Raw genomic sequence first — 19,029 nt, forward strand, 5'->3', positions numbered from 1 at the left:
TGTTTTCGTGTCTTGACATGGAATCACAGAGAACCTGAGCCCCACACGATAGATATTCGATGGGAATTCACTATTGGAAGCCGGCCTCGATTGACGCAAAATCACTTATCCGGCCAAAATGTAGAGATTGGCTGTGACTGTGAAAGTGAGTAACAAAGGTAGGGAGATCCTCTTTTTGCAGCGAAAACCCCCTGTATTTCGAATATTTAAACACATTCAAAACAGATTTTGTCTGGATGACCTACCCCTACGATACGTAAAAAGGAAACGTCTTTCTGATTGGGTAGATCCTGCTTCAGACTTGACGTATTGATGTCGCTCGGATTCCTATCAGTTTGACCTCGACAACCGAAAGCAAATTTGGATTTGCTACGTCTTGGTGTCACAGTCAATCTTTGCCCATTCGAGAAAAAGTTCTCTATTTTTTGGTGTGCAATCAACCCGAATATCCGAGGAACGAACCAAGAGTCATGGATGTCTTTGGCAGCAAATTGGTTGAAGCGCTCTCCGTCTATCATGCTTCCTGGCTGCTTGGTTTAAGCGTCACAGTAGCGGTAGCGATCGCAATCAAAATGTCCTCCAATCAAAAAAGTCGCTCGCCTCTGCACCGAAAGTTTTCTTTCACATCCGTCGGAATGGCCATCGGAATCTTCCCCGAATCGGTCAAAGCTCCCACAACAATCATCAACGCGGCAATCTACTTTTCAACATGTCCCGCGGAGAAGGATCTCATTGAACTGGCGGTAAAACCTATGCTTGCTTTCACGCGACTGTCAACGATTCCTGTCCCGGAAACGGCCAACTGCCGACCTTCCACGCGGTCTTTTGCGCCATCGGAACTCATTCGGAAGGTTGAAATATCAGGTAAATGCATCAAGTCGACAAATGATGTCATATTTAAGCACCTGCAAGAGTCGCTCTCGACAGAGCGAGACGATTTGCCGTGGTGGGAGTTTCTAGTGGTCGAAAACGTTGGCGAGGGCGAGTCTGCCGTCGTTCTACGGATGCACCACGCCCTAGCGGATGGTATTTCGCTAGTACACGTTTTTGAAAAGTTCATAACCTACGAAGATGGTTCGCCGGTTTTGTCCATTATTCTGTCCAACATGGCGCAGAAGAGCAAAGTCGAGAAAACGCACAAAACAAATCCCTTCCGCCTTGCTTGGATGCTTGTCCGAGATGCTACCAAGGTCCTCACGTTGGGTCTTTCGCGTTCGGACGATCCCACTATCTTTACCGAACCGAATCAGACGTATGTGCATTCGCAGCATCGAGAATGTGTGGTTTTCCCAACGTTTTCATTGGCCTTCGTTAAGCGGCTGAAAACAGCAGCCAACGTGACCGTTAACGATATTCTCATGACCGCGGTCAGCCAAGCGGTACACGAGTACTGCCGAGCTGAATCCTGCTCGGTCTTGATGGGAAAAGGAGCATCGCTTCAGTCACGTGCATTATTGCCGATAGCGTTGCCGCGATCCGCGTCAGACTTGGAACATCCTTCCACGGCTTTGCGCAACAAGTGGTGTCTTGTTTCGGCAAATATGAGCATTGGCTGTGTCGACCTAGTGGATCGTCTTAATTCGATCCACCAGACTACTGTTCACTTAAAAGGAAGCCCAATTGCCATGGTCCAACTCAGTCTGCAAAACAAATTGGCAAGTCGATTGCCTAAAATAGTCGCTCGACAAACCATGCTGGACATTTTTCGAAGGCATTCGCTTGTCTTTTCCAACGTTCCCGGCCCAGATCGTCCGTGTCAATTGGCCGGGCAAACAGCCACTGGAGTACAAATGTTCTATAGCAACCTGATTCCTCAAGTTGGATTGCTGTCGTACGCCGGGAACATTTACGGTAATATAGTCCTAGACACTGGTGCCGTGCCCAACGCTGAATCTTTGGCTGGCCATTACGCAAAGGCGCTTGTCGACATGGCGACCCTGCTCAACGTCGACAAAATTCCAACGAATTTACAGTCGTACTTCTAAGGATGATACCCACGGTCCCTGTGCAAGTTTTTAAGATAGCCTCATTCATACAAACCTCTTCAAGTTAACGCATGGTTAAAGGAAGAAGCCTATCTGCCCATGCTATACTACTAGAGTGTCGAAAGCATCCCCAATTTCTTGTGACTTCCCGTTGGATTCGTCAACCAAAGTTCATGTCGTAAGGTGCAGGGTAAAACACTGCATGTTGATTTTTATAGAGAATCCATTCCGAAGAAGGTTTCCACCTTAAATTGAACTACCTCGTTCTCTGAGCAACAAATTGGATTAGAGGTCGACCATGATCGCTATCAACGTGCACCCTATCATGAAGAATCGACCAAGCTTTGTACCCCTGCTGCTGGAAAATGTTTGACAATTCAGGACGCATCAAAACATGCTTTGGCTGACGAGATCCAAAAAAAATAACTCTTTAGTGTCAATACGCAATTTCTGGCAATCTCCACCGACTCCAGCACTAGAGCAATCTATTTACCTTCGGATGCTCAAAATCCCATGAGGCTCCGTCGAATGCTCTTCCGAACTGAGAAATGGCAAAGACGCTAGCACTGGACATGGAAGACGTTGAGGCTGCAATAGCTTCGACCAATGGCCGATGCCAAAACCGCACAGCAAACAGACCAATAACGATGCGATTCGAGTTTGTAACAACACGATCCAATTCGGCGACAACCTCATTCACATTAGTCAAGTCAATTTTTCGTGAATCTGTAACGTGAGAAAGTCCGCGTCGATTGTAAAAGGCTCGACAAGGTTCAGTGTTCAAGTTGCGGTAACGCTGGTCGTATCCTACTACCGTAAAGTTCGGACACGTTAGCCTTGCCAAAAGCTGCTCGGCTAGAAAACAAACATCCCGTCCCGAGCCTGCACCTAAATCCCAAATTTCGCAATGACTCGATGGATCAGAGATTACCCGCTGAGTAAGCTCGGATTGAAGGACTGGTAGGAGTAATGACTCAACCATAGGATCGGGCTGCCAAAGACGAGGACGAGGGACAAACGAAATTGCACGCACGTCCTGGCGACCAGAGCAATAGGTCTGCTTGCAAGCAAGGCTCATCCATGCCTCTATATCTCTAGACGATAGATCGCTCGCTAGGATGGCGTATTGAACCATCCATGGTTGACGCTTCCGGAGGTTTGACTTGTCCTTCCTGGAAGGCGTCTTGCCTAGAAGCAGCTTTGACACCGTCGATAGGCAATATTCCCCTGGCACCAACACGACGAACTCCAGACTTCGCGGCGGCAACTCGTAATTTCGTCTTGAAATTTCATCAAGCGGTATATGTACAATATTGGCATTCACAGGCGATTTTCGAGACAAACGAAGGTGCGACTCCTCACTTTCAGCATTGGATCTCAAGTCCAACAAGGGAAGCCGACAGTTGCCGTTTTCATCCCGATCTTTCCACCACTTACTTAGCGTCTCTATCCGCAGCGCGCTCCTCTCTTCATTCATCACAAACCGTTACAAAATGCTCATGTTGTCCACAGCTCCCATTTGGTGAAGTGGTAGCGGAAAATCCCTGTAAATAGATAGTGGCAACAGATACTAGGAAAACCCGACGTCAAGCGTCACTGCGGGTTTGTTATCCCTAAGTATACCGGACACGTCTATCAGTTTTATGTTTACGACATTTATCAGAAGGCCTCTTTAAAATCGGTGAATCTAAAGTTTTCTATAGTGGAAATGCCCTATTCAGGCCTCGCCGAGGCCTCACTGTCAATTCCCCTATACCGGCCAACCCGAGATTTTCTACTAATATATTTTGAGCGCCTACCTTTTCAGTAACAAAAAATCCTAAGTTTTCGATGGTGGGAATGCCCTATTCAGGCCTCGCGTAGGCCTCAATTCACCTAAACCTGCCAAATCCGAGATTTTCTACTAATAATTTTTGAGCGCGTACCTTTTCAGTAACAAAACCAATTCAGAACTTATTCTTTATATCTTTGTATGATTGTGAGGAGTATATTTCTCATGCATTGGCATTTGAATTGGTGGGAAATATCTATACCTATTCCTCGCCTCTTGGTGCAGTCAGTACTTGCCACAAGTGAATCACAATGGGGCATCTTTTCAACGCGGCTCTACAGTACCGTAAAGAGAAAAATTAACTGTAGAAAGGTCAGAATTTTTGCTACTTGTCTTCGACAATTCACACGTTACGCGGGACCTGTTGAAATTGAAAGCATGCCACTTTCATCCCACTAAACAAATACGCTGAATTCGATGAAAATAACGGCAAGCGTTGATTATGACAGCTTTGTTGTGTTTACTTTGGTTGAAAGTGCACCTCAATAGAGAAGTAGCTCCTCAATTGATGCGTAAAGTAGAATAGACTCTAGAACAGAGGAAGACAAGCCTGGTTACCCAATGCATGGAAGACTGCCATATACCATTCAATCCTCAAAATCCTAAGGCAGTATGGATCAGCTGCTCCCCTTTCGTTGTTCCCACTGTAACGCAACACAAGAGTGAAAAGTACAGTCAAGTTCAAAACAAGGGCCTGTATTAGGACTAGAAGGGAAGCAGTATTCAATTTTGGTCCATCAAACATTTTTTGAGCCGATTATGCACAAACTCATTCTAGCTCTCAATTCCACCACCAGCAAAGACTTTGCCGCCCTTGAGAAAACCAGCAAGTGTGTTCATGGGAGGCTTGAGGGCATCCGGCATAAACTTCACTTGCAAGCTGTTAAAGGCATACTTGGATTGGCCCACATTCTTTTCACAAATTGGCAAGCGTGTTCCGTAAACGCGCATCATCATGGCGTCCGCCAACGTTGTATCTGGGAGCGAAGCGTTTTGATCGGGAAGCGGATGTCGCTGACGAAATTGGCACGCAAACTGCGCTTGCTTGTATGTGATATGCATAGCCGTACGATCCTTACCCGATTTGCAAAAGACCACACCACCCCCGCCTAACTGCTTCGACAAAGACGCTGCTTCATCCAAGATATCGTGGTTCATCTTACCGGCTGAGCTCACAATGTGCTGGTATAACGTTTCCAGTTGAGGGTGGGTGCGTGGTTGTCCCCCTTGCTCGGCACTAACTGGAAATATGGAAAAGGCATACGTATTCATCTTTTGAAAAGCTTCGTAGTTCAGTTGCACCAGCACATCGTCGTCGGAAACACCAACATCATCGTCTTCTTCGTCCAATAGGCCTCCGGTAGGCTCCTTTGTCATTTCTTCTGGCGCAAAAGTCGAATTTGTAGAACGACTACTGATTTGACTTTTGACGCTCGAACCCGTGTTTGCTCCCCACTGGCGAATATCAACACCGACTTCGAACAAAAGTGGATAGAGCCGAACCATCGTCCCTCCTTTGAGCGAATTCGGGATGCGCTCGTTGAAGTAAGAAGGCAAAACGCCAAGTTTCAACACATATTCGGTCCTTGCACCATCGCCTATAGCTGAAAATGTCAACCATTTCAAATACGGCGAGTGTGGAACTGGAGTTCGGTCTTTGTTCGAAGAGCCGTCGTCGGATTGGATCTGGATCTGGACGCGATTCAACATACCTATTCCAACCGAAGCGTCTTCAATCATACCAAGCTCCTTTCCTGCGGCACTGAGAAGACCTTCGAAGGATACAAGATATCCATGTTGCGCCCAAGCATCTGGCCACGTCGACTGGTACTTGTTGGAGTCGCTTAAGGAGGCCATGTAGGATGTGACCGCCAAACCGAGGGCTTGCGGAAATACGCTGGCCCGACGTACGGCACAGTGCCAAGTAACGTGATGCAATGCTTGAATTGCTTCGAACAATTGCCACCTCAAATCCTGCAGCTCCGAACACGATGAGGTCACGTGATTCACAAAATTCTTTTGTTGACGTTCCTTTCCAAAGTAATTTTGAACATTCATGGTTAACGTTGTTTGCAAATCGTACACAAGCTTAGCGAGTTCCTGTCGGCGCGACTCGATCCGACGCAATCCACCGGTAACTATTCCAATCGGCGAGGTGAGACCAGTGTTGACGAAGGTGGTAGTATCCTTCTTGGACGGAAACACGTTACCAAATCCACGAGCATGGTCCGCCGGCGCGCCACATGTTACATCGTAAAACAGGGCTCCGGTCATGTTGCTATCACGGGGTTGCTCGGGATCGGTCAAGTTCAGTGCCAACGTGGCAGTATGACAATTGAACGGAATGCCACTCAGCAAAATCTCGGGTCGACTTGATGAAGGCCTAAATGGCTTAGGTGAACGATCCTCGTGGGTGGGAGGCTTTTTGCCGCTGCGCTTCATCGTCAAGGCGGCCTGATATTGATTGGCCCTTTCTTGGATAATCAAAACATCTGTTGATCGCGTATTCTTCACGTGTTGATCCACGTACGCGTGTGTTGCAAAAACGCCCATTGTGGCGAGTTGTTGCTCTCGGCGCTGGAAAGCGGGCTCCAGGCTAGTTGGTTGCGGATCAAAGTCCAACGAAGGTGACACATGATCCATCATGGCATCCATGCCGACCAACGAAACGAGTCCACCACGCGCTGGGATAGCTTCAGTAGGAACGGTAGGACCCTGTTGCATTTGAAGTGACAAAGAAAGGCAAATCGTTCCCATGACTCGACGTGAGGGAACATGATGAACCGGATACAGAGAGACTGAATTGCCACCAGAGGCTTGCAAAACATGTGAATCAAGCGAAATCATGCACTCCCAAACTTCCTGATCGGGTGGTGCCAAAGACGAAGCAGGTCCTCCATAGGAATTTTCGGGGATTGTACCATTCGTGGATCTGGGCTTGGGAATGACAATCAGCAGTCTCAAGGATCCGAGCATGAAGCCGCAGTTTGGTAAGCGTCCACCGTTGGCGTGCAGCAAAGCCGGTAAAATGCGTGTCCGACTTGGTTTGGGGAAAAATCGAAACGCGATGGCGGGCCGAAAATCGGTGGGCTGCGACGAAGCTGTTGGCACTTTGGTCGGATGCAAGAGTTCCACATCAAAAATAGAGTCCGCCCGCTGCCACGACGCCGACACGAACGGTGTTGTGTGGGCTAACATTTCCGGATCCGTCTGCAGCACGCCGATTCCAACATTTACGTCGGCATATTCCCCAACGGCACTGTCGTGACGAATGTAAAAGACGCGATCGCGAACCGTCACGGCGTGATGGAGGGAAACTTGTGCCGCTTGGGACGCCAATGTCGCGAAGGCTGCCGCAATGGGCAAAACCACAGTCGACTCAACAGCGCGTTCGCTAGCGACCAAACATGCGTGGGGACGGGGCGGGAAAGTGAAACCGTAAGACATGTCGAGGGGCAAATTAAACAAGCTGCTGTGGCTCTGGTAGGCGGTATTTGCATCAGGGTCCGCCAATGACCACCCGCGGCCGCCCAAGGGTGAAAACTTGAGGTCCGGGACAACACAAATATTCAACTGACCGTCTGCAACCAATGTAGACTGGACATTACAATCAAGAAAGGCGCCTGACGTGCCAATAGATCGAAGCCTTGCCGCTGACAAATGTACCGAACCGATAAGGTAGCTCCTCGCTGACTTTGTTCCTTGCAAAAAGGCGGCCCCACTCCGGATCCACAGCTTGATCACGACACGATTATTTCCATCAACATGTGCAGGAAGAATGAGAGGAACAAGAAAGCGGACGCCCGAAAGACGGGCGTGGTCATCGGGTAGCGGTTGCGATTCCGTCATGTGGAGCAGTCCGTCCTGCTCATCGTAAAGACCCAACACCATTAGGTCTGCATTCCTTCCTTGGTCCGCTCGGATAGCAATATTGTGAAATCCTCGTTCAAGTGATTGCGTGGTAGATTTCGCCACTTTTTTCAGGAATCTTCCGAGGTTGGGACCTTTTTTATTAGCTGCTGTGCTGCCATCGGCAAGGGCGGAGCCGTTCGCAGAAGCGTCTTCCGAATGATCGCTCAGGAACGAAAAAGGGTCCCAGTTCGCATTGGGATCACTATAGTCACTGCCTGTTCTTTCTCGGGAGTTTTCTTCGTAGGATCCATCTCGTTGCGTCGAGAGAGTGGAGAGAGCGTTGTTCTTGACCTTGAGGATGGCCTCGACACCTCCCGGAAAACAGCAGTTGGCATTGATTTTGACAAATAAAAAGACGCGTGGGGAGCCCGCGTACTGGCGCTCTAATGTGCTAATGGGAGAGTACGCGTGAAATCCACTGTGACCCGAAACGACCTTCGTCGTCGGTAACGACGAGCTCGCCATGGTGGAATCTCACTCGGTATCCAAAGAATAGGTTTCTCGGTTGGTTGACTGAAATGCTGGATGGGGTTTCCCAAGCCGGCAAAACCAGCTGGTCGAAAAGCCGGGTCCTACCTGTCGTCTGTTCTAGCAAAAGCGCCGCGATTCCTTCCGGACTATCTTCTGTCTATTTGATTGGTCTTAGCTATCTGTTGGACGCCCCCAGCTGTCTCATCCCAGTGTCCTATAGAACCTTTTCACTCACAGTCAAAGCTACCCACTGCAATTATCAATGATGTTCTTGGACCGTGTCAAGCACAAACGGAATGCTTGGTTAGTGGACACAGGCAAGCACTGTGAAAGCGCCATTTTATGCCAAGCTAGCTAAACAGCCTTTCCATTGGGTTTGACAAGTAGCAGCGCAGGGGACTAACATTTGCCTCACTGTCAGACGGGCTGGGAAGGATTTTGCCTTTTGAAAGAGAGGGAAATCTATGTATGACATCCGGGACAGCACTATTACCGTGACGCGGTTGGCGACTACGAAAAATCCACTCATATTTCAGGTAGACCGCTCTTTCTACCGCTGTATGCCGAAGTTGGCACATAAAATGTAATTTCGTCTTTGAAGAGGCTGGCAATGAACGACTCAATCCAAAAAATGATTTATTTGCATTAGAATCGTGCCCGTCACAAAATTGCCACAATACCTTGGCTTTTGAGAAAGAAGGTAGCAAGGAGAAGCTGGAATGCACGTTCATTCCAGCAAAAGAGATTACCCGCCAAACGTATATTCTAGATGTGATCCGACGGAATGCTGGCATTTGATTGCAACGGAGTGCAACAGAAGAAGGACTTCCACTACGCTTCAACGTCAAAGATCTGGTTGCCAAAGGCAGCGGCGTCATCTTCCAGCGCAGCTTCACGTTAAGCGGACATTTTATGACGCCTTTGTACCTCACCGGCCTGTTTCCAAATCCCAAGGGACGCAGTGCTACCATCAAATATTATATGGATACAGGAGAGAGAGGATAAGGCCGTGAATTGAGAAAGCGACACAATTGGATTGATTTCATCTCGAAAGAAATAAAGCTTTTTGATTACCTCTAGGTAGGTTTTTGGTCGGTACCGGGATCGTTCTCAAGAGTTTGAAAATAGCGAAATGACTTGCCTTGGTAATCTACTGAAGAGATGGTGATAGATCTGGAATCGTTCTAGCTAGTACAGTCGTCCTGGCACTAGAAATGTTTCACATTTCGTGACGAAATGCACCGGAGTATTTATTGTTCTTGTTGCTTTTTATTCGATGGGAGGAGCACATTGCACCTGGATTGATTCTTTGCGATCACGATACTTGATAAACTTGATGAGCGATGGAAACGCCGACAAGCAGAGAATTCCGAAAGTTGGCAATGCATTCAAAGGCGTCTGCAGGTGTTGTTTCTCGGTCCCGCTCCAAACCGTCTACTTCATCTCGAAAGAAATAAAGTTTTGTGATATCCTTTTGGGTGGTTTTCGGTCGGTACCGAACCATCGTGACCACAGGATGGGCGAAATGTACGCCCGCTCTATTCGAATGCTGTGGACGCCGACTTAACTTATTTCGTTTGTGTGAAGCACTGACTGTGAGTCGCTCAACGAATTCAATCTCTCGAGTGAACTTTCCGTATTCGTCCTTGGAGTGTTGGGCTAATGTATGCGCAGAATTCGACGATTTCGTCATTTCGGCTAGAACTAGCCGGGCAAAGGAGTCCCCAACGCAGCCAGCAAACCGAGCGAAATCAGAGACTGCGGGACGAGACCGTACACTACGGGGTGCGATACGGGCTTTTGGTGACGAATCGCGGTGTCCGTGGTGTGGCAGTTTGCATGGTCGCAATGAGAACCGCGAGACTCTGTGTTGTTCCGGATATGGCTTAAATCGCGGTTCCTTCTCGGACGACATGGAGAACGCTCCTGGTGTTGAAAGCGCCGTAAGTATGGGTGATGTTGCCGCGATGGGCATAGCGTATTTGTTCCGGGGCCGAACACGAGAAGGGGGGTACTTGAGCCGTCGGGGCTTGTCTTGTTCACATGACAGGCTCCGAAATGTGGTTACACTGGTATCGTCATCCACCGCATTACTTTCTTCGTCTGCGTCACCATCGTTCTGGTCACTGCTTCCGTACGGTGAGGCCACGGCACCCGTGGACGACGAATCGGATTTCTGTCGAGCGAATGGCGGTGGAAGCGAGAACACAGGGAGGAGACAAATCGTGTCGTCATGGAGGTGCTCTATATGCCCCATGATATCCCAACGACGAACGATGGAGAGAGTCCTTTCAAGCATATACGATCAAGCCGGTCTGCCTGGAACCGGAAAGTACAACACCACGAGGATGATGCATTTGTTTCGATTCGGTCAAGCTATGGCACTGGAGACAAGCACTATGAGCCAGGGTCGTTTGCCTTCAAAAACAATCGGTTCCAGAATAATTGAGAGATCAGGTTCCACTCAATGTCAATGAGCACGCAGACGTTGAGCAGAAACAATGTGTTTTACTAGCATCTGCTCCGAATCTCGTCAAGGCGAGCACGAAAAGCATGACTGTGAAGGGCCACCAGAAACGGAAGATAGGCGTTTTACTGTTAGTTCACAGTCATTGACTGTTGTTCCATCCATTTGATGCCACGACTAACTGTGAGATGCGTTGTGCGGCAGTTTCCGTAAAATCCCAAACTCAAGATCTTTGAATGCCGGAAACGGAGTGTCGTTTTGTTTGTCCAATTGTGACAAGGCTATCTGGTAATGCGTAATAAACGACTACGGTTATATTTACCGTTGGACGAAGCTAGTTGGAGTTGATGTTTGCTTCGTCCAATTATGTCGGGACACCGAAGCAATGGGCAATTGAGCGAAGGTACAACGGCCATTTGGTACCCATATGAATTCCCGCTGTTTTGTCCGAAGCTGCAAAAAGGAATATTGGCACCGGAGTGAGCGCGCTGGTGACTGGTAAAAAAGGGTAACAAACCCTACCCCTATTTTAAATCGATACCACGACTCTCCAGGCCGGAACAAACCAGTCGAGGATGCTGATCAACTGTAACTTACGGCGCACCCCCATCTACAGCTTTGGTTACTGTGAACAACAACAACCGTTTAGAGGGTAACAAGGACGTCCGTCCTTCACTGTTGGTGAGCCCATCCCAACGAAAGCATTGCTCTAGTACCACCAACATAATAAGGTTGCAACATCTATGGAATCGTTATGCGCTGGGGACAGCGGCATTCTAGGTGAAAGCAGCTCGAGTTTTGCCAGTGTCAGAGACGACACCGTTCGAGACGTCAGTGCCAGCACGAGTGATGGGGAAGAGGAGGTTGATGCGGTAGAATTTGCGTTGAACGGTGGAATGCAAGGCACGGAGCAGTATATCAAATCTGCAGCCGGTAACGTTACAAGCATGGCATTTGACTGTGAGGACTCCCGGCAGGACAATCGCTCGCGCGATACCGCCTGTGGAAGACCTGACGAGCCAGTACCAAACCGTAGCCGCAAGAGAAACAGCGCCAAAGACAGGCATCCGCGTACTACAACGCCATCAAAAGTCCAGTCGAAAAATTCGATATCACATCCGTTGTCTCCTTTTTCTCCTTTGCTTCTGCAAAAACAACAGCGCAAACGACGCACTCGGGCGAGACCCGTCGATCAACATCATCAACCAAACACGACTTCGCCCGGCGTTCCGTGGCAAGACGATGACAACGACGACCAAGACACTGTTATTGGTACTTTATCCTTGAATGCGACGCGGAAGGTGTCGGTTATTGTACACGTGCGCAATCCAATCGCGTCCGAAAAAGAAAAGGACAAAATTTGTCTCTTTCCCCTTCTGCGCAAACATGACGAAGCCACCGCAATACTTTCGACATCCGAGGCGGCACTTTCTCCCACATCTGCCACACTACAATCCGCTGGACATACCCGCGAACTAATAGTCGTCAATCCGACTGCTTTTGGCAAGCTTATTCCGTCCAAAGTTACCATGGAAACGGCTCGATTGGTAGCACAAATGGCTAACGTCGAAGACTGGGCGCGATCCTTTCGCTTCCAGCAAGTTATGTGGCCCGGAAACGAGTTGCAAGCGCTGCAGAATCTGACTCAAGCAATGGTTAATGATGTCATGGCACCAGGGTCGATCGCCTCCCGAACGATTCTGGCGATTGGTAGCGATGCCGCCAGCAAAAGCACTCTTTTGTTTGGTTCCGTCGGAACACAGAGTATCGCCCGCGTATTGGCTACTACGGCACACGATCTCACACCCAGTGATATTTTGTCGCGCTACGGACTCATCGGAATAGCAGTATCGCAATTGCTGGATCAAATGCCATCGCACGCCATCGTGACCTTGTCTGTTTTGGAAATCGCCCCAGACGATGTTCTTCATGATTTGTTGGCCGCTCGGCCGTTTAATTCTAGCTCACGGCTTCAATTTCGGTACTCCAACAGCACTAATGCGATGTCAGAAAGCGGCGGGGGAGCGGTGGTTCACAATCTTACTAATGTGCCCCTGGATTCGCTCAAGTCGTTGGGGCATTTGTTGCGGCGTGCCTTTACTGCCGCTCGGAATCCCAAACGAGCCCATTCTCCGGCCCATATTATGGCAACGCTTAAAATATGGCAATCTAATGGCACACGGAACGACTCTACAATGGAGGCTGCGCATACTGTTGTACAATTTGGGGATATTGTCAACGCATGTACCAATTCAAGGAGAGACGCAGCCTTGAAGCAAAGTGTTACGACGTTGGGTGGCGTCTTACGTGGTGTACTGCTGCGGGAAGCAGGCAACGACTCCCCATGGAAATTCCGTGAATCTTCTTTGACCAAAGTGTTGCAACGATACGTCGATCACCTGGATGGCAAAGTTGTCATGCTGGCGTGCACCTCGCCTTTAAGCGACGTTTACGACGAAACCTTGGCAACTCTCAGGTTCGTTTCGAACTTGCTCTATAGTCCGAATCGCGCTGCGTCAAGTCCATTCCATCGCAGAGAAGATGATACAGCTCCCACGTCACCGTTGTCCGACACTTCCTCGGCAATGAGCCTCATGGCAGCAGAGTTTTCGGGATCGGATCGACAAACGTTGCTGACGAATTTGTTGTCGGATCCTCGGCAGCGTCTCGCCAAAGTGTGGAAACAAAAAGCGCGCGAAAATCCAGCAAATGCAGAGCTGCAAGAAAACAAGAACGAGTACACGCCTACTCAGTACGAGCTCATTGAGATAGCGACGTTGGACAGAGCTGAAACGCGACTACCGAGAGCCGAAGAGCAGTCTTCGACTTCTCAAATTGTTCAACCAGAGATATTAATTCCGACACCTATTGCCGCCAACCGAAATGCCATGAGGAATAAATGTCGCTCGTGGCGTCCACCCGACACAGATGGTCCCTTTGGTAAGGTCCTGGAAGATTGCGATTATGCTGCTGTAGAAACAAGCTTTCCCTCGGACTTATCGGAACGCGACGCTGATGTTGGGCATAATTGTATGGACGAACCGAGTCCATTGACGATTGATACAAAGGATCCACCTTTTAATCTTGACACTTCCTATACGTTGGACGAGATGGCAGAGCGTGTGTTTAAAAACAGCAAAATGAAGGATACGGAATCAAAGACGCGTGCTCCGTCAGGATATCTTGAAGGGCCTGGGAAGGAACCATCGAACGTCCACATGGACGAGAGGCTAGCCGTTGGTGATACCGTGGTTGGCGAGAAACATGCTTTGTACAATTCATTGCACAAGCAAACGGGTAATTTGCCCTGGGCGTCCCGCGAAAAACCGAGTAGCCATGGATTGCATGAAGTGACAGGAATGCAATCAAATACGGGTACATTAGCACATTTGAGCAAGAAAGAGAGGCAAGAGGAAAAGGAGTCCTTCCCAGACAAGAAGGACAATGCAAAAGTGGACCCGCCACAAGATCTACTGTTGGACAATAGAGAAGAGCGCGACAGTACTTTGATGCACGATCCGCGACAAGTCTTCAGCACTAAGGAAGGAGAGGATAGATATGTTTCATTTTCTTCGGCAAACCATCAGGCTTCAAATGTTCCTCTCCGTCACAATTCGGATTTCGACCGGAAATTCCCTAGCCTTATGTTTGAAGATAAAGATCCGAAAGTTGAGCGATCGGATGCAGAAGGGGCCTCGACGACGGATCCTTGCGCGGGTCGGCATAGCGCCTTGTTTGGCAATTCCACTGAACCCAACAATCGGAAAGATTCGGGCAACAAAAGCAGCTTGGCTCACACTCCTTTTGAAAGTGACTCGTACAACGCAGAAATCGACCCGAGCTTGGAGACTTCGCATCATATTTTGCTTGTAAACGTGCCTGAGGATGTGACCGTTGGTCACAGCGCGCATCCGGACGTGACGGTAGGACGGGCTTCAGGAAATGAGATCTTCGATCGCTCATCGGTCGATGGGGCTAGTCGTGTTTCAGCCGAGGCACAGCTATTGCGAGAAAGTCTGTCAAAAGCGAAAGCGGAGCGGGACAGTGCAATTCAAAAGTATCAAAGACTTGAGGAGGAAAAAACAGCGCGAGATGAAGAAGAAGACTTTTTGTTGAAAAAGTTGCGCGCTTTGACCGACGAGCGAGATGGCGCTTTTCGAAAGTTGGAAGACCTTGAGCGAAAGCTCACCTCGGAAGCAAAATTGAAGTCTGATACTCGAGAAGCTGAATGGAATAAATTGACCACCGAAAGAGCGAAGGCAATTAACCAAATCGAAGAACTTGAAGCTTCATGCCTCGAAGCGCAAGAATCCCGAGACATCCTCCGCGAAGCACTGGAAGAACGCGAAGAAGCTTTGCGACTGATACAACTTTCCGAGAAGGATCGTATCCGTGACGCGGAGGAACATGATAAGGCTCTGAAGGAAGCCACTTTACAGATAGAAGTTCTGCAAGATCAGACTGTCAAAATGTGTGCCGACCGGGGAGAGCTAGTCAAGATTGCTGAGGAAGCCATTGGGACCAACGCTCAGCTCGAACAGAAGATCGTAGAGCTCGAGAAGGAAGTTTCTACAAACGTTTTATCGTCGGTCTCAAAGGATGAGGTTGAAATTCTGGAAAAAGAAAATTTGAAGCTATCAGAGGAGAGCCAAGAACTGCGCAAGCAGTTATCCCAACACAAATTACAACTCAAGGAGAACGGTCTCAGTCTCTCCGAGCTCACCTTTACGGTCAGTAGTCTGGAAGACGAAAGGGCTCAACTTCTCAACAACAAAAAAGCAAAAGACGACGAAATTCGTCGTTTAAAGCGCGAATTGACTTCCAAAGATATTGTAGAAGACAGAGCTTCGGCGCTTCAACGCCAACTGGAGCACCAATTGACGTTAGGCGTAGAATGGCAGCAGCGTGAAACGGATTTCAATCGCACTATACAGAACAATATCACCGAGCTGGAACAACTTGAGAGCGCCGTAAAAAACCTACAAGCGAAGCTGGATGAAAGGAACGAAATGCACTCACAAGAGGTCGAATCGGACAAGAGCCAAATTGCACTCTTGCTAAACAAAGTGTCATACTACGAGAGAGAGCGGTTGTCTGCGGCTGCAAGCGTCGAAGAACTTGAGCTCAAACTGGGATCTGAAATCCGCACTCGTCACAAACTATCATCTGATTTGAAGCAAGCACAGATTGATCTCCACAGTCGCCTCGCGGATGTACAAGAATTGTCGTCCAATTTAAAGCAACTCCTAGTCGAGAAAGACGAAGACGAGCGAAAGGTTGCGCGCATGCAACTTGCTTTACAAAAATTTCAAAGCGAAACGCGAACCAGGGTAAAAATGGTAGTCATGCATCGTGACGAAGCGGCCAATCTCTTGGACGAAACTTTGACCGAAAATCGAGCATTGACCGAAAAGCTTCAAGAGCTACGGCAGGCTTTGGAAGAAACGCAACATGCTCGCGTTGACTGGCGTTCAAATAGTCTCACGGCAAGTCGCTTTCAGGCAGATCTCGATGACATGGTGTCCAAAAACAAAGCTTTAAGTCAGCGCAATCAATTACTGGAGACTCAAGTTGAAGAACTCCTACAACAACAACCACAAAAGCAGTCTTTTCCCCGCAATCGCGAAAACGATAATCTCCGAGATCACGATAAATACAGAGGCATTGACAGTGAACACCAATTTGGAATTACCAATTCGTTAAAACGGCGAAACGATTCTGGTAGCGGAAAACACACCATTCAGCGTAGAGACGAAGATGGCTTTGATCACGGAGCTTTGCATCTTGAGCCCTTCTCAGCACTGCCTGGGCATGCTTTGGCGAATTCTGAGTCGAGTCTTCACGCACGGGCAGAAGAAGTAGCTGCGTACCTCGCTTTGTCCGCAAAGATGACCGTGGAGAAGAGTCAGACGGAGGTGATCCGAATGCAGCATCGATTGCATGCGGTGGAAGACACCAAAGATACTGAGATTGATGCTCTAAAGCGACACGTCCGCAGGCTAGAACGGCATCTCGAGAATTCGAATTGGCCTGAGGGGTGACTTTTGTTCGATTTCCCTAGGTAGTGCCATGTCTTCTCCTCAAGAAAATAATTTAATCTTTGGGCTATGCGGCTTATCTTACAAAACGTGGCAAAACGTGACCTTCTATTATATACAAACATGCCTCGACGGCAAATGCTTGGAAAATGCACTGGATATGGAGCAACAGCCATTGATGCAGCTATCCGGAAAAATTTGTTACTGAAATCGCTTCCGCTTCGCGACAAGATTGCTATGTCTACGTCCGTGTTTAATACTAAAAACGTCTACATTTTGGGACAAAATTAGAAAGGTCCGATCAGAAGCATAGCGTTTGTGATTCACCGCGACCAATGCATGTCCCAGCAAAGCCCGACGATCCACTGCAGCCTCCATTAAAAGGGCCTGCGAACGAGGTCTGTATTTGTTGACGTGCACTTGCTCCTGTATGGTCGAGAGTAATGTTTCATCCCATTCGGATGCCGCCAAACGCAATTTCCGGATTGTACGGTTTGTCTTGAACATGCTCTGAAGAGATTCAGTGTGATGTCTTCGTGTAGGATAGTCGGGGCGGTTTTCATCGACGTAGAGAGAGTCGAAAGTAAGTTGATAGAGCTGTGGATGGTGTCGAATGGAAGCAAAGAATCGATCCATTGATTCGTTGGTTAGAGGTAGTTGGACAGCTCTAGGATCCCGGTATAAATCGAGAACGTGAATTGATCTGTTCAACAAAATGCCTTCGGTAAAACAAGGCGGAAGGCCTTGACAGCAAACGGCAAGCTCCAGCAGGTTGGGGAGCTGAAAAAGTACGCCGAAAGCTTCGGAGGGTAGGAGTGCATTGGAAATATCGACATTTGTGAGATTTGTCTCCGAAAAAAGCGCTACTATGGCCATGCTTTTCCGCTTAGAAAATCGGAAGTCTCCCGAAAGAGTCAGATAACGCAAGGAAACTGCCCGACCGAACGACTCTATAATTATCTCTAACGTTTCCTCTGAAAGTTTTTCACACGCGAGCGTCAAGTGCGAGAGGGTGCTGTGCGGTATTGATACCTTTTCACTCGGAGCAGCTGCACCAATATGCGAAGCCACTAGCTGTTCCGCAAAGCCGTCTCCCCGGTCCTCGCATTCTACATTTTCCAACACATGTAGGCGGGAAAGCTTGGAGCGAGCCAATATTTGACATTGTTCGGGTGTCAGCATCATGTTCGATAGTGTCACAGCCGGGGCTGTCTTGCAATTTGTGTTCATCAAAAGTGCTTCAAATACTCCATTGGAGGCTGGAAAGGTGGCAAACGCACCCGCACCTCGAAAGAATAAAGACTCGGAGTGATCCCGTATTAGTAAAGACAACAGGATGTCCGTAGCGGTCTGTGCGTGTAGAAAAAGCTTCGATCTTACGACAATCCCTCGCATCTGTCCCACCCAATCTTGAGAGCCATCCACTCTGGCGTATTCATCGTAAATATCGCCCGACTCTTCGGCACGCGATAAGTCTTCGTGTGGGACAATAACCGAGGTCACATAGCAAGCTGGTGTCAACCAAACAACGTTGTTCAGCTCCAGGAAACTGGAAAACTGGGCAAACGAAACTTCAGGAAAATCCCTTAGCAGATCGCCTTGCACAATAAACTCTTCGATGTTGCAAGTGGTGAACTCGCTTTGCACACCATGAAGACTTCGGAATGACTGAAAAACGTCGTTAAGGTCCATTGTACGGTATCCAGAATTTCAACAAGGTGCAGATAGCGAATACGCGTGGTTGGTAATCCGTTCGACTTGAATTGAGAAAGTGGACGTCCCCGTGTCTTAGGATACAGGAAAACAGGCCAGGACTCTCTATAACATGTAATAGCGAAAACTTCACAACTTGGTTCGACTCAAAACTTTGCTAACTGTCAGATAGCTGGACAGCTATTCTATGCGCGACCCGACATTTTTGATTGGCAGAGAAAATGACTTTCCCTAGCTTAACATTATAAAATCATTTTTTATTGGGCATGTTGGAACTCCAGAAGCTCCCAGATGTTTGCTAATGACAGAGAAGCTACCATATCCAAATATTAGAACAACAGGCCACAAGCTCCTAGTAAGTTAACACTGGCTCCACCATTACCACACTATCCTTATGCCTGGGTTCCCCCATCTTTTGCCGCCCAAACCAAACCAACTCAATTTAAGACCTCAAACAGATACCCGTAAGTCATGATCCCCTTGGATGCAGGAACCACACATCAGAAATTCAAGCATTGCTTCATCAAAATCTATCACTCCTCTTTGCCTGTGTAAATCCCATTCAAGCAAATAAAGGCCAATGACACGATATCAACCGTAAATCGGACACAC

The 19,029-nt window shown here is 48.4% G+C and overlaps 6 protein-coding genes across 6 annotated transcripts; 2 read left to right on the forward strand and 4 right to left on the reverse strand.

Moving 5' to 3' along the window:
* Window positions 1–440: 440 nt before the first annotated feature.
* PHATRDRAFT_49708 (predicted protein) lies at window positions 441–1,985 on the forward strand (the record flags this gene model as incomplete). Its single annotated transcript, XM_002184438.1, has 1 exon — window positions 441–1,985. Exon 1 carries the CDS (start codon window positions 471–473, stop codon window positions 1,983–1,985), a length of 1,515 nt encoding a protein of 504 aa, XP_002184474.1. The 5' UTR covers window positions 441–470.
* A 475-nt stretch (window positions 1,986–2,460) lies between these two features.
* PHATRDRAFT_49709 (predicted protein) lies at window positions 2,461–3,462 on the reverse strand (the record flags this gene model as incomplete). Its single annotated transcript, XM_002184517.1, has 1 exon — window positions 2,461–3,462. One exon carries the CDS (start codon window positions 3,460–3,462, stop codon window positions 2,461–2,463), a length of 1,002 nt encoding a protein of 333 aa, XP_002184553.1.
* Window positions 3,463–4,233: 771 nt separating this feature from the next.
* PHATRDRAFT_49710 (predicted protein) lies at window positions 4,234–8,193 on the reverse strand (the record flags this gene model as incomplete). The annotated part of the gene is made up of 1 exon (XM_002184518.1): window positions 4,234–8,193. One exon carries the CDS (start codon window positions 8,191–8,193, stop codon window positions 4,591–4,593), a length of 3,603 nt encoding a protein of 1,200 aa, XP_002184554.1. The 3' UTR covers window positions 4,234–4,590.
* A 687-nt stretch (window positions 8,194–8,880) lies between these two features.
* PHATRDRAFT_49711 (predicted protein) lies at window positions 8,881–10,852 on the reverse strand. The gene is made up of 2 exons (XM_002184519.1): window positions 9,274–10,852; window positions 8,881–9,163 (listed from the first exon to the last, which is right to left on the reverse strand). The coding sequence occupies exon 1, from the start codon at window positions 10,496–10,498 to the stop codon at window positions 9,515–9,517; it is 984 nt and encodes a 327-aa protein (XP_002184555.1). The 5' UTR covers window positions 10,499–10,852; the 3' UTR covers window positions 8,881–9,163; window positions 9,274–9,514.
* Window positions 10,853–11,409: 557 nt separating this feature from the next.
* Window positions 11,410–16,707, forward strand: PHATRDRAFT_49712 (predicted protein; the record flags this gene model as incomplete). The annotated part of the gene is made up of 1 exon (XM_002184439.1): window positions 11,410–16,707. The coding sequence occupies one exon, from the start codon at window positions 11,410–11,412 to the stop codon at window positions 16,705–16,707; it is 5,298 nt and encodes a 1,765-aa protein (XP_002184475.1).
* Window positions 16,708–16,905: 198 nt separating this feature from the next.
* Window positions 16,906–18,396, reverse strand: PHATRDRAFT_49713 (predicted protein; the record flags this gene model as incomplete). Its single annotated transcript, XM_002184520.1, has 1 exon — window positions 16,906–18,396. The coding sequence occupies one exon, from the start codon at window positions 18,394–18,396 to the stop codon at window positions 16,906–16,908; it is 1,491 nt and encodes a 496-aa protein (XP_002184556.1).
* Between the last annotated feature and the right edge of the window lie 633 nt (window positions 18,397–19,029).

The sequence above is a fragment of the Phaeodactylum tricornutum genome, chromosome 24 (assembly GCF_000150955.2).
Source record: "Phaeodactylum tricornutum CCAP 1055/1 chromosome 24, whole genome shotgun sequence".
NCBI lineage: Eukaryota > Bacillariophyta > Bacillariophyceae > Surirellales > Neidiaceae > Phaeodactylum > Phaeodactylum tricornutum.

Excerpts from the sequence above, each read along its gene's own strand:
- PHATRDRAFT_49711 (XM_002184519.1), bottom strand. The coding sequence starts at position 10,498 with ATGCTTGAAAGGACTCTCTCCATCGTTCGTCGTTGGGATATCATGGGG.